The sequence below is a fragment of the Halictus rubicundus genome, chromosome 5, assembly GCF_050948215.1.
Source record: "Halictus rubicundus isolate RS-2024b chromosome 5, iyHalRubi1_principal, whole genome shotgun sequence".
In the NCBI taxonomy this organism is placed as follows: Eukaryota; Metazoa; Arthropoda; class Insecta; order Hymenoptera; family Halictidae; genus Halictus; species Halictus rubicundus.
Window position 1 is genome coordinate 1046927 of NC_135153.1, and position 23601 is coordinate 1070527.

General features: G+C 40.9%; 1 protein-coding gene across 3 annotated transcripts in view; it reads right to left on the reverse strand.

Annotated features, from left to right (window-relative positions):
- Positions 1-23601, reverse strand: part of LOC143353952 (protein fem-1 homolog CG6966) — a 50630-nt gene that overhangs the window by 3103 nt on the left and 23926 nt on the right. Inside the window, exons 1-7 of one of the 3 annotated variants that reach the window (XM_076787570.1) lie at positions 21386-21582; positions 20918-21005; positions 4056-4215; positions 2966-3166; positions 1487-1738; positions 1050-1206; positions 242-671 (exon numbers count right to left, since the gene is read on the reverse strand). In XM_076787570.1, coding sequence (XP_076643685.1) covers positions 242-671; positions 1050-1206; positions 1487-1738; positions 2966-3166; positions 4056-4215; positions 20918-20959 — 1242 coding nt within the window. In that variant the 5' untranslated portion in view covers positions 20960-21005; positions 21386-21582. Of the gene's footprint in view, positions 1-241; positions 672-1049; positions 1207-1486; positions 1739-2965; positions 3167-4055; positions 4216-20917; positions 21583-23601 lie in introns of those variants that run through there. The other 2 variants (XM_076787569.1, XM_076787568.1) reach the window with 2 other exon arrangements.

Here is a 23601-nt window from a genome sequence, read left to right on the forward strand (position 1 = left end):
TGATCGTCGTAAAAGTTTCATGATCGATAGCCGGACTCCTTCCTGGCTCAGTTTTCAAGTATGCTTACCACTTGACTGGTTCCAAGGGGGATCCCGCAGTGATGGGGATAAAATTTTGACAGTTACGGTAGAGACCTTTCCGACAGTTACGGAGAGAGTACTGTAGATGGCCTTCGATTCGACTATCTCCGACTGAATTTGCTACTAAAATCCGCTGCACGCTTTTTTATCAGAGACTTACAGCTTTTTTGAATACTCTAAGGATCTCTTCTCTCGAAACCAGCGGAACAACTTTGCGCTCCGTGTTACTCTGTCGGCGTAACATGAAATTGAAAAGATCGTTGAAGTTGCTAAGCGACGTCTGAGTCACGGGATCCAACGGCTCTAATATACTTTGCTGCACGTCTAAGGCGTAATTCCATAGTTCAATGCAACGGTTAAACTGTCCGCCATCGGCATAAACCGCTCCTCTGTAGCGAATGCAATAATGAGTGTCAGGATGAGCCGACCCTAATATTCGTTCGCGAATTACAAGGGCTTGCATCCGTATTTCATCCGGATCATTTAGCTCGCTGAGCACTTCAGGGCTAGAGATCTCTCGCGCGAAGTTGTAAGCTGCGACCGCAGATTGCGTCGTTGGTTTCGGTATCGGCGGAAGATCCGGGTGGTATCTGAGAAGGAGAATGTACCAACGCTTTCGTAATTGATAATTAGTTTCATAGTTGTTGATCGAAACGATCAGTAAAGGAAGACGCAATAGACATCGTCTGATCAATGAAAACATATTACATTCTGCATCCCAATTATGAAATTTATCTAATAAATTTCCAGAGAAGCATCTTTACAATTTCAATAATCTCTGAATGAAAGAATCTCAAATCAGTCATTGCGACTAGTCCGATAGGTTCAAGTGAAAAGCTCCATTTTACTATAGTTAATTTTCCATTTGATTAGGGGCTCTGGTAGGTGCAGTGATTTCTCTATATATGTCGCCAAGACCTGGACGGTAGATGTCGCGGAATTATCCCCACTACAAAGATGTTACAAACCTTTCGGCCATCGCTCGTGTCCAAAGTTCCAAAGCGCCCACCATGTCTCTCTTTTTGTCCATGTAGGTGGCACCCAAAAGTTCCAGCGCGTCAATACGTTTCTTCCGACTTACCAGATGAGGCAAGTTGATGAAGTATTCGACGATCTGTCTATGTCCTGTTGAAACAATTGTCCCATGAGAATTGAACTGCCTCTGAGGAAAAACGCGTTTCTTTTACTCGAAAAATAGTGACAGCAATCGAATACTATATATCGGTCTTAAACTTCAATGCAAAATCTCTATTTTTCCAATTCTTTTTTTGAGGTTTTTCATATTTTATAACCGGAATGCTCTACTTAAAAATCTGAATTAATTACAGTACATGTATCTAGGTTTTTGACGTCTGTCGGATTTTTTTCCGAATTTTCGCATATAACTTTTCACTATTGCTATAACCTGATACAGCTGCCGTGAGGAGCGGCGACATCCCACAGTAATCCGAGTCCCATTTGGCCCCATACTTGATCAACATCTTCACGATCTCCAGCGATCCGCTCTCGGCGCCATCGTGAAGCGCCGTGTTACCCTTCGCGGATTTCCGATTAACGTCCGCTTTGAGGGCGAGCAGGTATCTGACGATACTAATGTGGCCTTTGAAGCAGGCGATCATTAGGCACGTGTGACCATGAGCATTCGCGATCTCGATGTCTGCAATCAGAAGGCACGTTTGCAGGTGATTGGTTTTTCTTCTCTATTTATGGAATGGTAAGAATAGACCGTTCCTCTGTATGCATAGAACGCTTGTTATAGCGCAAGCAGGACAATAGGGGTATATGAATCAGAAAATAGTAATCCATCAAGATTGCTACGATTGTCGTCGGAAATAATGTCCTGAGTGTTCTTCACCTTTTATACTAGGCACAGTTAACCCCCTCTTCCTATAATGCGGTCGGCTGTGTTTAACTATGAAAGGATCTCGATACATCATAACCGACTATGGTCGCTCAGCTTAGTGTGCCACCTAAATTATATGTCAACTTAATTTTTGATTTTTTTTTTTAATGGAACTTTTACCATCTCATTCGTCTCGTTTTTCCGATTAAAATGACACCAAACACGATACAGTGACGATTATAATTACTTGTGTAACAAGCGAAGTTAAGAATTCGTGCACCTCTACTGTAATTGTCAAGTCCGAGACTTTAATCGCTTGTTACGCAAGTAATTATGTTCGTAATTATATCGTGTTTGATGTCATTTTAATCAGAAACGCGAGACGAATAAGATGGCAAAATCTTCATTGACGAAAATCCCAAAAAAAGGAATTTTTTAATTTAAAATTTTGAGCTGGCACGAGTTCTTGTATGTTTGTCGAATGCCTCTCCCCTTTTCAATCGCTATCCTTCCCTACGTTCAACACACTGCAAAGAATGTAGTACCCCTACTATACAGACACGACAGTTACGGAGAGAATACTGTACTTGCTCTGATCGATCGATTACGTAAATGTATTAATTGCAATGTAGAAAATTTTGAGCGTTACTTGCATTACAAATTATTTATAGAGATTATCTCAGCAACTATTGGTTTTTTACCGCATATATCCTTATAATTTTTTGTTCAAGGTGCGATTCTCTCTTCAACCGCGAGATGAAAATTTACCATTTACAATGAACAAAAAGCTCAAGGTGATCGTTATATCTCGATAAAGAAGCATAAACTAATATTACATTTTATGCTACTCTTGAAACTATACAACCTTCTGTTTCAATCATTTGTTTATATTCCAAATAATTTACAAATAATTTGGGTGGCGCACTCAGCTGAATCGCCCCTGTATAATTTGATTCCAACCTGTCCATAAACGATATTTTCACGTAATGATGTGAGAGGATAATTTCAGAATGTTTGGATTCTTCTGGAACGCATACGTACCGGCGCCATGATTTACCAGAAGTTTGACGATGTCGAAATAGCCGTCGAAACAAGCTGCTCGCAGAGGTGTGGATCTTGTTAGAGTAGGCGTATTCACTTGGGCACCTTTTTTCACCAGCAATTTGACAAGGGCCAAATGGCCAGCAGCTGATGCACACCATAAGGGACTGGCGCCTGTTATCGTGTCGCCGTCGAAGACCACTGTTGTAAAGAACAAACAAATTATTAGAAATTATTAGAATTATACTAATTTGGAATCATCAATAGTACATCAGGGTAAATGTTTACTTTAGGTATATCCGATGACCTTGGCCTTGATATACGCTATCAAGGACACTTCCCCCAAGAATCCTAAAAGATTTTATTTACCCATTCAAAAGTTATTAACAAAAGAAATACATATATTACAGAAAGTCGGGTCACCTTTGCTACTAGTGTCGCTCGTGTGTGGGAGTCGACTTTCAGCGAAGGGTATCCGACTTTTGGCAACAAATTGTTAATAACATTTTAAGGTAATTTGTATACCCAGTGTCTGAGTATGATCTACATATAAAAGTTACTTTGTTTATAACTTTTTAAGGACCAACGAGCGGCGACCAAAACCTTTCGGAGATTATTTCGCCGAGTGTCCTTGATAATACATGTCAAGGTCAAGAGGTATTCGTCCACCCTTTAAAATGGAATAACTTTTTTACAATTGTATCAAACGACCTCATTTTTGCGAGTAATTAGAAGCATTTGTTTACTCAATGACGTGCAAAAAAGATTTTGAAAAATTTTTTTAATAATTTGTGGATTTCGCACGCGACGACTGAAAATAATTTCACAGTATAAAATCGAGAGTAAAGTATGCAACGCATGAGAGTAAGAGAGAGTAAGAGAGAGAGAGAGAGAGGGAGAGGGAGAGAGGGAGAGGGAGAGAGAGAGAGAGAGAGAGAGAGAGAGAGAGAGAGAGAGAGAGAGAGAGTGTGTGTGTGTGTGTGTAACATATAAAAACGATGATGCTTCCTTTCGCGTAATTGTGCAAGTTTGCAAAAATGTTTCAACGTTGCAATTCGCAGCGATGGCTAACTACCGATGATAGTATTACCTGACCCCGACTGCTCGATGTTCGCTCCACATTTTTCGATGAGGTACTCGGCTACGTCGTAATGCCCGTTTCGACAGGCCATCACTAATGGTGTCGCGCCATGGGTTTTGGCGCCGACTAAAATTTCTACCTCATCCTTTTCCCGTTGATTCAAGAACACCTGCAACAAATCGAACGGATGCAACAGGTGAGAAACGTTAGCCATTTCTCGTAATCGCAAGGCGTTTGATATTTTACATTACTGTTGCCGTGGATTTTTCTAAGCGAAACAATAATATTCTAAACGGTTTCAAAAAAACAATTGAAGTGGGTTAAGCGACCCAATTACTGTCGGGGTACCAATTACCGTGCCTATATCAATTACACTTATTTTTAAAGCATAATGAATATTAAAAAAGAGACATTCAAATTTTTTCATTAAAATCATTCGTTATCGTTTAAAAATAAGTATAATTAATATAAAAATCAGTTAATATATATCTATTTTTTAATATTCGTTATGCTTTAAAAATAAGTATAATTAGTATAGACACAGTAATTGGTATCCCCACAGTAATTGGGTCAATTACCCTACGGGCAACATTTACTCAATGGCACAGGCAGAGACAACTGCGAGTATCGACTGTCAATTATCGAAGAAGTCAAATTACTTAATGGTTTGTTTAAAATTACATAACTAGTCCGCGAATTCTATGCATAACGAGATTGCACGTCCGAGATTGCACAAAATAGGATCAAATAAACTGAATAATCTAAATAAGAAAACGAAATTATCGCATTAGGATGCCCCAAGATTTTTCGACGAAAAAATTCTTTGATTTTTGCAATCAGACTCCGGATTTTATATGACAAAAATGAGTAGGTGAAATTTAAAAAAGATCAGAAGACTTTTTCAAGGTAGTAATATATTATTTCCACTAGAATTAAAATTATTAGGGAAAAATGTAAATTTTTCTCCTGTGTCTTGAAATCGACGCACAAACTTTTCATTTTGCCTAAAGTTCCGGACACTGTGCAACGGAACGGGTGTCTTCAGCGCGCCCGATGGTAATGCTGGATCCCGATGCGATCCGATGTTTAACTTACGTTCGAAACTACGGAACCCGTTTTGAACGGTTGCGATGGGTCCGCTTCCGTCACAAGAAAGGGAATTTTTTCGCGGAAACCGCTCGCGCCGAGTGGCCAACGAAACCTGCGTTACAGCGGGACACTCGTATCACCGGCGGGATCCTTCTTTCGGCGAATGATAAATATGCAAAATACGCCGGAGCCTTGTCCTGCGTGGCTGCACAGCACTCGCCGAGGCTGGCCTCCTCCTAAAACTGCTGTTCTTCTCTTGCGTACTTGGAGATCGCTTTTGTTCTGCCCCTACTCCCCCCCCTACCCACCGTTCTCCGGCCGGTATTCAGTTTATGGGGATCGTTCTTTCGTCAGAACACCGGTCGATATCCTTCGAAATCGGTAATTCTGGATAATCCTATAATAACGGAAATCCGTGCACAGTATCCACTGGATCGTTCGAGCCCAGCACTGCTTCTCTCAGCCGCCTATTAGCGTCGGGTATCATGGAAAAAGCACACTTGTTATCTCGACATACTGGCCGGAGAAAATGAGAAAAGCAAACACTCTTCGATTAGCCGGGACTCGGCTGGGTCGCAAAAACATCGGATCTTCGTCGGCGCAGCTCGGGCGTTCTGAGGCTTGTCGTTAGAATCGGTCGCGATCGTTGCTCGATCGATCCTTTCCCGTCATCCTTCTTTTTCCTTCTCCCGTTATTATGTCACCGGAGTTGCGACACGAACCGATATAAGGCGAGCTTCCTAGTACCACGTGGCTGCAGGACTCGAGGTCTCGGTTAGGGTACACACGCGTGTTCAACGGAGGATCGTCGCGTCACGCCTGCGCGCCGGCCAGACTTGCGAGGCGTAGTGGTACGGAAAGCAACACACCAGGCTCCTCCGCTCGGCGTCCTTCACGGTGCTCGTAAAAACGATATTGATCCACGCCGGACGAGTCTGTAGACCCAGGGTCCAACAGTTACAGCGCGATCGCGCGAAATCGAGTGACAAACCTCGCCGTCCGATCGGGTCGCCGATTCGATTGTCACGGAGAAAAAAAAACGCGTCGGACAAACACCGGCGAGGGGGGAAAAAATAAAGACGGATAGATGAAAGAGAAACGGAGCGCGCGTTGATCAACTCGGCTGACGAGTCGATAATGAAAAAGCGGAACCAATGCTCGCGCGGAACGGCGTGCTCATCAACTGACCGCGGCTCGGAACCCCTAACCGATGATTGGCTCCCGCAGAAACCATCGTTCACCACCACGGTGGACGCGTGGGTCCCGTTAAACGAATAATCGGTGACATTGGGCCCACGGAGCGACTACGGTGAATGGACAAAACGTCGTCTTGCCCCTCGACCATGGTGGGGATTCACGCAGAGAGACAGCTCTTCTCTTGTCTTCTAGATTTTTGCGCCGATCCATTTATCACCTTTCCCCCGTACTCGACGGCCTGTTCCACTCCTTTTTCGTCCCCGTTTGGCCCCTAGCCACGTCCCCAGATTTTCTGTACGCGTGCTTCACGAAGATCGTCTCTACACTCGGCGACAATACTGTGTGACTGTGACTAACAGTAATATTCGGCCACTTGTAAGAGGACAATACCTTTTTTAATATCGATCCATACGACTTGGATTCTTCTGAGAATTTAGAGTGTTGACTACGTGACGTGGAGAAATTTTGGAAAAATTCTGGTCGGAATTACAGAGAAAATAGTTTACATCTTTTTTATGTGGGCCTCCATTGAAAATTTTAAATATACGTTTTGTAGATCTGTGACAATTATATACAGGGTGCGGTACAAATTAGTCCCCACGATTTTTCAGCCCCTGCGGATGGTCGGACAGAAAAGTTTTTCTTACCAAAGTTAATCAGTATTTAACCGACAAGAAATTGCAATTTTTTAAATAAAAAAAAAGTCTTTAAATGGAACTGGGTATTTTTAACTTCATAATATTGTAGTTGACGTCGGAACGAATTCAACGACCTGCTATACGATGACTTTCAGATGACCTTGAAAGAAAATATCGCGATGAATCAATTGCCAGAATATTTGAAATATTTCGACGGTACGTAATAGCACCGACTCGCATTTAGACGTAAACAAATGAACGTAAACATTGCTTTAGAACTGAACTCACAAAAAATCAAATTTATACAGGGCCAAATTGAAAACACAAATGTTAAACATGTACATGCAATTGCAATGAAATGCAATGAAATATTTCAACTATTCTGGCAATTGATTCATCGCGATATGAACTCGAGTTGAACTCGTTTCGACGTCACCAGTTTCATTTAAAGATATGACAGCGACCTTGATTCTTTTTTTATTTAAAAAATTGCAATTTCGTGTCGGTTAAATACTGATTAACTTTGGTAAGAAACACTTTTCTGTTTGACCATCCGAAGGGGCTGAGAAATCGTGGGGACTAATTTGTGCCGCACCCTGTATATTCTGAAAATTTCATCAAAATCGGTCAACGTTGCAATAAGCTGCAAACGTTTAAAGATCTTGACAATTGCAGTTTTTCATGATTTTCGCCTTACTGTATTCTCTCCAAAACTGTCGCAAAGATCTCTGCCGTAGCTGTGTACGCAATTAGTTTACTACATGACGAGAAAATGTTTTTTGACGAAATCTTCGGAATATATTTAATTGCAACAGATCTATAAAATGTACTGTTTAAATTTTCAATATAGGTCCACATTGGTTGTTAATAACTCTTGAACAAAGCCGCGAAGAACATTTTCGCGAAGGAAAAACTTACTTCAAATGAACTCAGGATTAACCATTTTCAAGGAAGTATAACATTTTTGGGACACCTTGTAGGTTCGTCGCTCTTGAGCTTCACTATGAAATCTGTACTTTTTCCGGTTTTATATTTTTTACAACCGTTGTTTGCAACTAAAAAATCGGAAAAAATTCTCGCATAGGTAGTTTAGATATGCTAAATGCGTCAGATTTTTGGATACGATTAAATGAGGGAAATGGAGCAGAAACTGGGTTTTTCTTGGTTAACCGTAACCACCCTTACAGATGAGGTATAGGGCTGAAATTTGGTAGAGAGGGGATTTGGTTTGTTTGTTCTTACTTGGTAAGCTATCGAACGAGCCGTTTGCGGTCAAAATCGACTGAAGGGCATTTTTCACTACCTTAAGGGTCCGGGATAGTCACGTGACTTTTTAATTAATAATTTCCATTCACAGCCTTCCATTCACAGACTTAGGATCCGTCTTGGTCTTAATCCGTCATTCACATCTTAATCACATTTTTTGCTCTGTATTATCGATATTATGAATTCTGACGCCAGAAACGTGCTTCAAGTTTTTGGCTTTATTTCGCAAAGAATCAAGACAAGATATAGCTCAATTTGTAACCGGATATATTTTCTAGTGCGTGCTGCTCCCGATTTCATCCAGAAAACTCATCCAATGGCATAAAAATGCTTGGATTCCACGGCATGCACATCGTCAATTTTTAGCCTACTTCTAACGCTTATATTACCAAATATCTGCATAATCTCGGCAGCTCCTGATCAGCGCGCGCTGGTTTGAACCTTCCTCTTTCGAATGAGCCCTTTACCAACGACAAAATATTCTTATATAATGACAAAAACTTGAGGAACGTAAAACCATTTTTTGACGGTAATGTAGTCACTCTACCTTATCGCGGATCTACGAAGACTTTACCTTGAAAAAATGTAATTAGTTTCCGAGCGACCTAATAGAACTTGCATTGTTTTTTACATTTATGTAATTCTTTCGATTCCCGGTTTAAACGCTCAGCGAAGAATATCCGAGATCCAACTCTCACACATTTGAAGTCACCGCAAGCACCAGAATGGAGAATAGTAAAACAATCGTAAACCGGCAGAAAGCGTTTACCCTTTACTTTAGATTCTTCTCCAAACAACGAGCATTTTTGAGCGGCAGTGTAAACCGTTGGAAACATAGGTGCCATAAAGGCGGCGGTTTTAAATTTACTTAAGCCAAGCTCGAACAGGAAACGTTCTACGTGTACACGTTTCTCGAGAGCAGCCTTTGAGAACTGTTGCAATATCGATTTTAGTTCGTAAAATAATTATGAAGAACCTTCGCTCCGAATAACTGGTACGAACAACTAAAATTTTCAATCATCGTACCTCTTTGGTTATGGTTTTATTTCGATTCCCATATCGATTCGCGGGCTTGGCATTTGTAAAAAATGAAACCGATAGGTCACGAAGAAACTCCAGATGTACAGGGTGTCCAAAAAATGGTGTACTACTTTGAAAGAGGTGATTCCCGAGGTGATTTGAAGTAATTTTTTCCTTTGCGAAAATGTTCTCCTCAGTTTTGTTGAGTTATCCACGAAAAACGCGGACCAATCAGAGCGCGGCTACAGCGGACGGATTGGTTTTGGCCGGGTCGGAACCCGTCCGCTGTAGCAGCGCTCTGATTGGTCCGCGTTTTTCCTTAATAACTTCTCAACAAAGCCGCGGAGAACATTTTCGCAAAGGAAAAAGTTACTTGAAATGAGCTGAGGAATCAGCCCTGTCAAGTAAGTACACTATTTTCGGGACACTCTACATTTAGGCTTTTAATAAACATAAGTTTCCTTTATTTTTTTTTTTTAGAAAATTATAAACGGAGCAAAAGTTCTATTTACTACAATCATAAAAGAAATGGTAGTGGGAGGGGTTGACGACTGATAACATCACCGAACAATTATATCAAAATCGAGCAACAATGAGTTCGATGTTTATCCACTAAATGGACCGTTAACGCATTATGCGAAAACGGAAGAAGTTTCATTTATGATTAACGGGAGATGCCCCAGATTAGGAGATTGTTAAATACCGTCGTTTAAAAAACCCCGTGGCACTAAAGTCACTAATATATACACAAGTACCAGCTTTAAACTTTCTTTTGTTTGTCGATGTATCTCGAGAAAATTTCCGATTATCGTCCACCGTTAACCGAAGGAAAACGTAGTTCGTATTACAAGTGGCCACTATTCGACTCGTTTCGTTCCCGTTACCTACATTTCTCGCCGACTAAGTAAGATCCGAAAAGTCATAGTGGGCTGTGGCCCACGAAAAAGAAAATCGGTCAGCCGAGTAACGGAACGTGCTGTCCGTTTCGACGTAGCCGCCCGTGCGTTAGTTACAATCTGGGAGAAAACGGCACCTGCCTAGGATCTACAATGTAAATAAACTCGTAATGCGCCGAACGGTTGTTCGCCCAATTTTATGGTCCATAAATATACTTAACGATACTCGAATGCCGTACGACACCACTGATTTACGCGTATGCAATTCCGTTGCATACTCTGTTGGTACAACACGCCGATGATACGTCAATCACGCATAAATTTCCACGGTCTATATCGACCTACGAAGAATCGTGCATAGTTATACATACGTTAATCCTTATATTAACGATCACATTCCAATCTGTATGAAAAATTGCTTTTATGTTCGACTAGGGACCCAATTACTGTGCCTATATTAATTATACTTATTTTTAAAGCGTAATGAATACTGAAAAAAAGATAAATATGTTACATATCTTTTTAATATTCATTATGTTTTAAAAATAAGTATAATTAATGTAGGCACACTGATTGGGTCCCTTACCTTATGAGTTACGTTTACGTTTCATTAACGCGTAATGAAACTTGCTTTCTTAATTACTGAGAATTTATGAGCTCAAGGTCATCCAAAGGTCATTATATAGTAGGTCGCTGAATTCATGTTTTCATCAGCTATAATAATATGAAGTTAAAAATACTTGGTGCTATTTGAAAAAGGTCAAGGTGACCTCAGTTTTTTACTGAATAAGAAATATTCTCGAAATTTTTATTGTTGCACTTTATTTCCATCAAAGCACTGAGTAACTTTTATTTGAAACATTTTTTTGTCAGATTCGCCTAAGTGCCTCAAAAATCGGTGCGCGCCCGTTGGGAAGAACACCCTGTATATTATTATTGTTATTATGTTCCTGTATTTGATCTATTCATTTTTGTCATAAATGCGTGAAAAGCGCAGTCTCGTGATCAAACACTTTTCAGAGCCACTGCAGACGTACCGGCCAAGGAATGTCTACTGTAAGCGATACGTACTCGAAGAAACGTGGTAAGTGTTGTTCTTACACCTGACCTTGAAATAATGAGCAGATGATAACGGAAGACAGAAATCGTCTCACAAACATGGTTGCCACCCCACTTCTACTGGATATTCCTTAACCAAAATTTACTAATTTGTAGTCAAAAGTGTGACACAACTTATGTATTAAATGTTTTTTTAATATACAGTGAATTCACGATATATGCCAACAACACGGGTCTTGCCAGCGTCGTGTGACATCAAGGAGACATACCCGAGCCGTGTTATGTTTGCACTCCTCGGCGTCTCACGGGGTATACCCCGCGGTAGCTGGGATAATTCCGCGACAATTATCATCCAGGTCTTGGCGACATATGTAGAGAAATCACTGTAACCGCATGTTGAAATAAAAAAAAATCTCCGCCGTATACGTCCCCGTCAATCTGCGGCTCTGGAGCTGCGTCTAGCCACACGTTACAATATTAATGTGCATGTCAAGATTAACATATGCATTTAACAGCTTTGTACGGTCGTGAAAAGGTCCGAAGGTGATGGGGTCATCGGCGCGTGTCCTTGAAAAGAAATCGACAACCAGTCAAGTTTCATGTTTTGCACCGGTGGTAGCCATAGTTGCCAGATGAGGGGAGCTCGCACGAATTGAGGGGAATACAGTTACCCTCTCTCTGCCAGTACCGGGTTAGTCACGTAATACTGTGACGCATGCGCGACAGAGACGGAACGCGTCACGTGACCGGGTCGTGGCGGAGGCGTGGGGGAAAAGCACGGTGGAAGGGGAAGTTAGAGTGGGGATACGACTATGGTGGTAGCCCGCAGCTATTCGGCCGAGCCTCCTCGGAAGCACTATGCACCTGACTTTTTTCCCGCAACGCGGAAATAGGCCGCGTTCCGTTTTCCCTCGGCGTAAATCAAGATGTCATTTGAAATTTTACGGCTCTACCCTTCAGCGCGTAAAACTAATGAGAGTCGAGGAAGAACAGAAGAAACCGTGAAGCCAGCGACAACCAGCTTGACCGGGGAACGGTGCAAAATTATTTGTAGCAAACGTACCAGTGCTAATGCACACCGACCGTTAGAGATTTTATGAAAGTTGCGTTTTATGCGAGGGAAGCCTCCGGATGTTGAGTTGGCTGATTAGAGCCGAACTTTCATGCTGAGTTCACGACAGGCACATCGTTCCTCTGATCGTTGACACGGAAACCGAGTTTTCTCGATGACACGAAGAATGGGACGTGCTAATAGGCAGGCTCCGACACATTTTGATTGTTTGCGTACCGCTGAACGTGTAACACCGATAAGATCATGCGATACGACCCCGAAGAAAAGGATGACTCTTAGGAAGTTATGAGTGGACAGGATTTTGTCATAAATGCAGGGCAGGTGCAATTTAAAATGTAAAGATTAACGCTCGCACGACTTCGGCAGAAGTCTGAAGTTATTTCAGACCCAGAAATCACGGTTTTATTATCTAAATTTTTTTTAACGATAACGTAATTTTTAGTATCCTTTAAATGTCCTATGATACATCATACGAAGTATACAACGCTTTAAAATTATTAACCCTTAGCATTCGAATGGTGACTGTAAATCAGCACTAAAAATTGCTGCATCATTATACAAAATATATTTTACATTATTAAATTCGTTTGCATTTAATAAATTACTAAACATTTCAGTATTGTACGAGTAAATTTCACCATTTTCGTATGTATAACATGAAAATAAAAAATATATATATATATAGAAGGGAAATATTCTAGGTCGGAAGAAATGTTTCGATTCGGAGTTCAAATAGCTTCGAGTGCAAAGGGTTAATGAGAAAAGTGAATTTTTATTTAACTCCTCTGTTTCGAAATTAATGCAGTATATGTTGACACACTTACGCAATCTCTGACGCTGGGAATCACAATGAAACGTACGTCACAAAAATATTTCATACAGTTTTCATGACGCATCGAACGTGTGCAGATTCCCTACAGGAAGTTCGGTTTAACGTCGATTCGCGGTAACTCGTTTCCATATCGTAGGTAGGTATAGCACGAGCATCAGCAGTCTGCTAGAAACAATACGAACGAAATGCAAATTCTTCGAACGTCCCACACGCGTTCTCTTGCGCATAGAAAATTCGGCAGACTCACAGTGCGGCATTTAAATTCGGGATAAAAATAAAAAAAAATGTATATAGGGTTACTTAGAATATTTTTGATATTTATTTCAGCGTACATCCACGGCAAAATTCCTTCTTTGCAGCCGTACAGCACAAAGCACGCGGAGATGATTTGCAACGTGTACAAACCGGCGCTCGGCTCGGAACGCACTTCGCGTTCTCTTCCTCGTAAGATTGCGATCGCGGTTATTCGAGTTTCGCCGAACAGTATTGTTCTTCCCCTGCGATATCCTTGAACATGTTTCCACTGCAAAATCATTCTTCGCGAAATGCCGCGTTTGAAAATTGAATGAGCGTCAGCACCTTTTGCGGCGAAGTACAAACCAACAGGAAAAAATTCCTTATCTGTAGTTACGAAGAGTTTGAAGCAAAAGATAGCAACTTTTCTAATTTTTGATTTTTTTTAAATGAAACTTTTGCCATCTTATTCGTCTCGTTTTTCTAATTAAAATGTCACCAAACACAATGTCATTACGATTACAATTACTCGTGTAAACAAGCGAAGTCAATAATTCGTGTACCTCTACGGTAACTGTCAACGCTTGTTACGCAAGTAACTCTGCTCGTAATTATATCGTGTTTGGTGTCATTAATCAGAAAAGCGAGACAAATACGATAGTGAATGTTTCATTGACGACAACCGGCGTTTTTTTTAAATATGTTTTGTGCTCGGTCATTGATCGCAAACGAATTTTTGGGACAACCTAATACATTTCTTCCCGATTGTGCAGATTTAGCGCGGCAATTTTGCCAAGGAGAATTTTGCTTTTCTCGTTTGTCGTAATTTGCTTTGCTTTACAGTTTACGGCGAGCCGTGCGGAGCGTGTTTCCTGGTTAATTATTACCCCAGCTAATATCGACCTGGAGATGTGAAATATTGATCAAACTGACAGATCTCGTCGACATGACAGCGTGTCGTAAACGTCGGCTCGTAACTTCGTTGCTGGAAAGTGTAACAGTTACGGCGAGAAAGAAATTTCGAACGCGCAGGCAACTGTGGCGGCACAGCAGGACAATTAGAGCCCCGGGAAATTATGTTGGCTGTAATTGCCACTCGGTCCATTACACTCGGGCACCGTCCCCGCGAAGCGAAATTACGCCGATGTTACGGAATAATTGTAAATTGCATCCGATAATGTCTGCGATCGCACGCCGTGGCAGATTGATGCGCGACGATGATTTCGAAAGTAATCAAAGTCCACGGTTGTTATCTCTGCTCGCTATAATGGGCGAATATCCCAGGGAGGCAATGGTTCCGCTATTGTCGGCTGCTTTTTTTTCTCACTTTCTTCCAATCAAAATTGATTCGAGCAATAATTTTTTGATTCAATAATTCGAAATTAATTCCAGCGTAATTGTACAACAAATTTGAACATTTCTTCGTACTTCGAAATCCGGTGTTCCGGTGTTCCTTCCGGTGTTTCTTCGGTGTTCCTGACTAAAAGAATCTAAAATATTTTGCTTTCGATGAACGAGGTCCGATTGATGATCCATTGTTAGCATGATTATTTATAGCTCCTGTGAAATTAATATACGCAATTATCTTCAAGGTTCTTTACTTATTTCTCAAGGTTTTACGATATACCATATTATCTACATTTGCCCTATTTCCGAGGAGTTCTCTTATGATAAGATGCTCTAGAAACTCATGCATACAAATCACGGGTCTTGACCTGACAATAACGTTGCACGAAAGCGGAACAGTTTACCGTTTGTTCGCCAGGATTTTATACGATGCTCTTAATCTACTATACAAAGTAATTTCCCAGCACAAGTGTTCAACTGCAATGTTATTTCTGCGTAGTCAATTTAGATATTTAATTTGTTAATTCTATAAGAAATTTTTGCAAAATAAAAAATTCGTTCATTGTTTACAAGACACAGAATAGAATAGAAATTTCTTTCTTGTTTCCATTATCTTATTAACACGTTGCACGCTATGTCGGTCCTTAGGGACCACTACATCTCGCTGATTCCAATACGCCGCGGCGCACAGTGCGGACAAACGGCCTGTTTTTCGGCACTTCTCGTAGTTTGGTTATTAATGTATATATAGAGGAAATTTTTTCAGACAATTATATTTACCGATATAGTTAATAATTTTAACAAAAAAAAAATAACAATTAAAAATTAACAAATTTATTTTAAAAAACTAACAAGTTTAGAACAAAATTAATAATAAATGAACCATATGTAAAATTAACAATAATAAACAAACAAATTATAATACTAGTAAATAAAATTAATAAACTTAACAAAACGCTATTCGCTATCGGAGTCATTCTCAGTACTTTGATTGCGATCCAAAATCATTGACTCTCGTGATCTTGCTCATTTCTTATTAAGAACTGATCAATTTCAGTAAAATTGCAAGATTTGCTTGTTGTTGTAGTTTCTCGATGTGTTCAAATAAGCGGATCGGATGTGAGTAAAAGAATATTGAATAAATCGGTGTTCGTGTCCTGTCTACTGGTTTTTCGTGTATAATTCAGACGATATTTTCTGATTTCTTTGTGTCTCGCTTCTAAAGCCTCCTCAGACAGAAGTCCCATTGGAACATCAAAATGATTAATAATGTTATAGGCATGTAGTACCAATTGTATTTTTCTATGTATAAATCTAATGTTCAATCTTATGTATAAATCTAACCATATATCATCATATATCATATCAAACATATATTAAAAACAAATTAAGAATACATAAAAATGATTATTATATGATTATTATTAACAATTTCCATAATACGCATGTTTTTCAAAAGAAATGTATTTCATATCGTGATGTACACGAATATTGAACTTTCCCAGTAAATTCCCCACTGTAACTGTGGCGAACAAATGGCAAAATTTTTTACAAAAATCCAAATTTGTTTACAAATGTATACTTATTGTTAATTGTTCACAGAAAATGAAATTTAACAATATAACTAATACATTTATAAAGAAAGTAACAAATTTTTCATGATAGATCCTAAAAGGAAGGTATGGACACTTCTTAAAAAGCTTATAACATTAAGAGTCGCAAAAAGTGGCAGACAAAACTATGAAATTCTTAAACTATAATAAGTAATGTATCCGAATATGCATGAATCTCAGGATATATTTTGCCGTTTTTGTTTTATGTTAATTTGAAGTTTTATATGCAATTAACAAATAAAACCACCGTTGAGAATTTGTACAAAAAATAAATCTACTTTATTAAATGTATAAAGAATGCATATTCCTTGGTAAGCACTTTCCATTACACAGAATTATCATTGCACACTCATTTACAGTTAATATAACATTTTTCGATTTTTGGCACTTTAGAGAGTGCCTCCATGGCCAAATTTTTTTACAAAAATCTAAATTTGGTTATTAATGCATATGCAATGGTAATTAGTCACAAAAAATTAAATTTAACAATAAAATTAATAAGTTGAAAAAAAATTATTTTTATGCATAAAAAAATTGTTAAATGATTTTTAAATGAATAATAATATGCATTTCGTGCTAATAAAGAGTTCTGCCAAAGGAAATTTTCGTGCATCGTCAAATAAAAATGTAGTGAGATGTGCCGACTTGTCCGCACTGTGCGGCGTCGCGTTCGACGTGTTAAGCTGAAACTAACACAACGACTTCCTTAAATCTTTTTAATAGGTGCACTGCTTTGTTGCGTATCCATTTTTGCCATAAACGCATTACAACCCCAGCCCATTGATAACCTACAGATCATTTCAGAGTTTTTGGACAAAGGAGGGTATTAGGTCATTGGTGTATTGCGTAACAGATATGTCTTCAGTTCACATCGTTAATATATTAACATCATAGTCCGGTTGGCAACGCTGCGCGTTAACGGATGTGGTATCAGTTGTCGGTTGCATACCACGGAGCAACGGAAAACGAAACCTGTTGAATTGGTTTTCTGATTGCTTTCGTTGGAACGAAGTAAAAGTGCAAAAAATATGCAGGTAACGTAGCAGAACCGTTGAGTCCGAGAGAAAACCGGTTCTCTTTCCGAGACAGGAGAAGATAAAAATTTGAACTTCTATTTTCCTGTGGGCTCGTGGCCAGAAAGACGATTAACCCAGCCTGTAGAACAATTTGTTGCACTCGAAACCTGTCGTAATACGTTGCCTTCGATTAGGATGACAATATTGAATTAATCAGATCTTGCGCGTTTTAATAAAGAAGTTTGTTCAATCACTTGCCACGAAATTATTTACATATATTATCATATTCTTAATTTATATTATATATTATTGATACGAATAAATAAATGGTTTTCTCATAACTGAACTTTCGTTCATCCTGCAAACAACTTCCTTAAAAACACTAATAATTCGTTGTTTCTGCGAGTATTGCAAAAACGTTAATATTTTCCCACATCGCCTATCGTTCGCCTCATAAAAATGGTTGCCACCCCACTCCTAATGGATATTTTTTAACGGAAATTTAGTATATTGTAGAGAAAAGTGGGACACAACTAATGTACTAAATGTTTCTTTAACATAACCATTTGTTGAAATAAAAAAATTTCTCAAAGTCAAGCTCATTTTTCGGCCTCCTAGGTGTATTGCCCCCCCCCCCCTTAAAAAATCAGACTGTACGCAACAACCTGTATCGCTGTCGCAGCGAGGCAATGCTCATTGCTATTATAATGCAGCGGAGATGCTACGGTTGTGTGTATTGTAATGTTTGCGGAGGGAATTAGTCATTGTCTCGTGCCTGCTTGCCAAGTACGTTCACCTCGGCTGATCGGATCTATTAGCATGATAATTAGCGACGATCGCCTGAATGATTTCCGGGGAATATGGAATCGCGAATAATATATTATGGTCTTCCTGATCGGTAGAATGCCGTATAAATAAACATACGGCTTGCGCGGTCTTATTCATAAAAGGGAGAAAAAAAAGTGGATTCAATGGCAGACGATGGGAAGCTCGGAGAGAGAGAGAGAGAGAGAGAGAGAGAGAGAGAGAGAGAGAGAGAGAGAGAGATTGTTTACCAGCAGGCAACGAACGCTGAAGACGCACGATGTCTGAATGCGAATGTACCGCATGAAATACGGACGGGGAATTCTTTTAGAGGACCGAGTTCAACGTCGGTAATTACACCGGGTGCTGCATAAATACGCGGAGAAATCCGATACAATGCCCCTCCCCCTACTACAATTGAAACTGAATTCATAATTTGAGAAAAATCGGTTCCGCGTTTTATAAAAACGAAGAAAGCGTTGAAGACTGTACGCGATGCGATGCAGTGCGTGGGTTCGTACAATGAAGATCGGGTTTGTGTAAAATAACTGAATTCTCGAGTCGAATATTGTTTGGTCGAAATGATGATAGCGCATTGAATTGTTGATATAGCAGGCGAACAAAAAATATTCAGCGTGGAAACTAGCCGTTGAATTAGTAATTATCAGGGGTATTGAAGTACCCGAGCCTCGGGTCGGGTCAGGACCCGAAAAATTCGGGTACCCGACGTTGGACTCGGGTCTTGAAACATTCGGTTACCCGAAGCTGAAATCGGGTACCTGAAGCTGAAATCGTCTACCCGAAGCTGAAAACGGGGCCACGAATATTTCGGGTACCTAAAAGATTTCTGGTCCCGAACCCGAACCAATCGGATCTCTCGTTTGATCCAATGGATTGACTGTAATAAATTTACGCGGTATATAAATCTGTGAATGTTGTCAAATTTGTATTCACTCAGGGAACCAACGAACCTTGCGAAGGCCGCCGCCAGATTAAGACTTGTCTCCCACTCTACCCTTCCCCTTCCACGACGCTATTCCCCCGCGCATGCGCCACGGCCCGGTCACGTGACGCGTCACAATGTCACGTGACTAATCCGGTACCGGCAGAGAGGGGGCAACTCTTTCCTCTCCATTCGATTAAATTCCCCTGACCTGGCGATTCTGGGATTAGGCGACAATCCTGTTCACAACCCATGGTGGTCATACCTTTCTGGCCACTAGATCGACCATTGTGTAACGCGGCATTCAAATAATAAATCCTTTCATTTCAACCGAAGCATCGGTTCGCCTTATTTTCGTTAAACGCTCCGGTCGGTTCGACCAATGAAAGCTAGCCACAGAAATGCCATAAGAAAAGTTTATTGCTCGGTTAACTTTGTTCCCGCTGAACAGAACCCGTTCTTCGACGCAATTGTGCAACCAGCAGTTTCAAAACACGGATAGATATCGCAATGCATCTTTCGCGAGACAAAATGCGAATTTTCAACGCAGCTTTTCGTATAGAACGTTCCCATTAAAAAAATCACGGTTTTTTTATTGTTAACGATTTAGCGAAAACACTGCTTGCGATATAATTGTCATTAGAACCTGCCCGAGTATCGTTACGTTCTGGAAGAAAAAAAAGGGTGATCGAGAAGTTTTTTTTCGTCTGCTGAAAATCACGGTATCGTGATCGGTCACTTCGCGAACAGAATTTAATTATTTGCAGGACGATTAATTATTCTGTCACGTTCACGGTCGAGCGGGCGTCTAGTTCTTGCGACGGCGGATCTTTTTGTCGGCGTGAAAAGAGTCCGCGGTATTAAATGAATTGTTGAATGGACAAGAAAGTTCCCTTCGGCTCCGTGAAATCTTACGGAATTGTTTTTACCAATCTACAGGCCACTTTCGTCTAACACGATGTATTTAGACATTATGCCGCATTTGGTAATATTTGCACACCTGTTAGCACACTTTCTTCTGCCATCTCGTTCACGAGCAGATACAGTAGGCCCCCATATAACGCGATCAGAAAATTGTTCAAAGAAGTCTGTACACATGTATTTTTTCTGATAGTCTAAAATCTTTTTGACAATTATATACAAACTGGTTCTGTTTTCCGATTTTGATTAAATTTAAATATACGACATTTTAAGTAACTTTACTAGCTGTAACTTTTAAGTAACTATACCACACGTATAATAGACGGTCTCTTTTAGTTTTTTTTTTAATATTCGCACAAAAAATCGGAAAACATAACCATTTTGTTAATCTTTATCGTCCGTTTAAATATTACGTGGTATTAGGGGGGAGAACATGTGGTGTGCATGACTTCTTTATAAGTGGGGCCGTTTAGGAGATTTCAAGGTCAACCTTGATCTTTTCACACTTGAAGCGCGGAGCTTGTATGTATCTATGGACTTCCCGTTCACGCCGTGAGTAACCTCAAGTTTGTATCTAAACAGACCTCTCCGAGTCGACCGACGCGTCGCCAAAACGGAAAGTTTGATGTCGGTCCCCAGGGACCGACGCCGCTTGGTCGAAAAGTTTAGCGTCGGTCCCCAGGGACAAGGAGCCAAGGAGCGCTTGGCGCGTTAAACCGTATACTTTTTTGCACAGCAATCGATGCGATTTTCTATTCTCTATAAAAAAAAAGTATTACTCCATCCACGTCGAAAAATGATTAGTTCGACAGATATATTTTATATTGCTAAGAAAATCTCGCTCTCTAATGGTCGTTTTTCGTACCAATACACCGCAATTGAAAACGTTTTCTCTTCCTGATCACAATTTGGTGGAGAACTCACCCTGGAGAAGCGATCTTCGACGTTTGCCTCGTAATCATCCATCTCTCGGCTCCCCGTTGGTGTCCGTTCGGTGCGTGAACGCCTACAACTATCCCATTTCGTTGAGAGACTACTATTTACAAACTGTCGAACGTAAGAACAGACTGGGTCCTCTCCGGCGCACTCGGTTCAATCGCGGCTATAGTTCGCGACGGTTGGGGGTCACTGTACTTATCGCAAACAGAAAGGAAAGACTTACTCCTTGCGACCGGATACGATTTTTCGTACAGGTCGAGCACCTCGAGGAGCGACAACGAGGGCGCGCGTCGAGGAGGAACCAATACGAAACGGGCAACTTTAATTGAACACGCGACGATATAGATTGTGCGGCGCGAACATCAACAGTCTTTAGATACGAACGTTGCCGCCGCACCGGGCACCGGGTACCGGAGAGACCTGCAGAACGCGGACACCGCCGATCGAAATTACCATGACACGCTGTCGAGGACTGCGGGAAACCAGTCGAGCAACCGATCGGACCAGCGGACCGAGACTCTTCGGCAAACGGGAGACGAAGAACCGGCCGAAGAACGACGGTGGCAAAGGGAGGAGAGAACGAGCAGTCGAAACGATCGGCCGGAACACGTTCGTGTTTCGTCGCCTGTTCGACGGTTCCCCGAACTGTGCGCGAGATTCTAGCAAATCGATGCGAAAAAGAGCAGGAGAGAAAGAGCCGGCCGAAAGAGAGAGATGCGAGGTGAAAGAGGGCGATGGGAGGAGAGGAGGGAGGGAGAGAGAGAGAGAGAGAGAGAGAGAGAGAGAGAGAGAGAGAGAGGAGATCAAAGTGGTGGTCAACTAGGAGCCGAGAAACGTCGCGGTAGCAAGAGCGCATGCTCCTGCGTGCACGCCAATGTTTATGCAACGGTTACGCGCGACGAGCCGATCGCATAAGCGTTTATGCGCCAGAACGCCTTGTGTCTCGTAACTTTCTAATTGTTCTTCCTGATCGGCTCTTACCGGTTGTTGCGCAACCACCATAGCCACCCGACTCTGGATCATCCTCGATCTTGCTCTGTCTAGCAATCACGGACGATCGGGCTGCGTGGAAAACCGTTACACGATCCGATTTTCACCTTTGTTAAAAATTTATGATTTTCGGGGTTACCAACGCATTATCTGCTGGCGATTATCTCGCAATTTTTGAAAGTATGTGATCCACGGTTAAGGCATTTTTAATACATACTTTTATTACTATTGTTTAATACTATTGCTACAGCAATATCAATTTCAAATTCTGAACCAACAACTAGTATTTAAGGGGATTACAGTTTCTCTATGACAGTACCGGGCTAGTCACGTGACACTGTGACGCATGTGTAACAGAGACGGAACGCGTCACGTGACCGGGCCGAGACCGAAGCGTGGGGTAATGGCGCGGTAGAAGGGGAAATTAGAGTGGGGGAACAAGTCTTGATCTGGCGAGTATGAGCGCAATATAAACGCCCCATGGTGGGAGCAGTGTCGCCAGATCAGGGGAATTCATTTGAACCGAGGAGAATACAGTTACCCTCCTTCTGCCAGTACCTGATTAGTCACGTGACATTGCACAAGAAGGAACGCGTCACGTGACCGCTCCGTGACCGAAGCGTGGGGGAATGGCGCGGTAGAAGGGGAAATTAGAGTGGGGGAACAAGTCTTGATCCGGCGAGTATGGGCACAATATAAACAATTTCTTTGGAATAATTATATGGGACGTGTAATTAAGAAACGCTAAATATAAGGGGAACTTGTTACTTGTAAGGAACGAGCATATTTTACAAAATATTTGAAATAAGTAAATTCAAAATGCGAAGGAACGATGGACGATTCGAATATTTAGTTTATTTGGAACAAATGGATTTGACTGCCAAATGAGACATCGGAAATGTAATTGCTGTTTAAGTATTCAGGGTTTTCGATAAGCAATAAACCATTTTTACGTATTGAATGTGTGTCAACACAACAGACTCATTTTCATTTCCTAATGGGACTGACAAACTCTGAAATTGACGAACTGATGTAAAAACAATTAAAGAATTTAGGAGTTAATTCGCCGAAGCGAATTGCAGAAGTTTGCGATTTATTTATGCATAGTATCCGGTTTATTCAAGGCTTTCAACCGCAGTCCTTTTGCAAACGAAAATTTATGGAGGAATTTTGAAATTCACTTTCGGATTTTCGATGCAGTCATCAAACTAAAAAGAAATATCGAACTATTAAATGCTTGTACAGTTTTTTTCGTTCTTGTGCAGAAAGTTCTCCATCAAGGACTACCGCTCTTTTTAAATATTCTGGGTCAAGGTACGCATAACAAGGGTACTCCTGCAGTTGTTCTGCATCATTTTCAAGATTATTACCGTTTTTTATGGACATGTAGTTAGACATTTTTATGGTGACATAAATAGACGTTGTCAAGTAAAGATATAACACGGCTCGGGTATGTCCCGTGTTGTTGACATATATCAAGGATGCACTGTGCCTGACTCATATCATGCTACATTTCTCGGCCGAGTCGAGCGGTCGAGCTTCGCCAGTCACTCGAGGGGTATGCCCCGCAGTGGGGACATCTTTTTCACACTTATCGTGTAGGACGTAGGAGATTGCCACACTTATCGCGACACTACTGTAGTAAAATATTTGTTACTTCAATTGCATTTGTTCTCCGT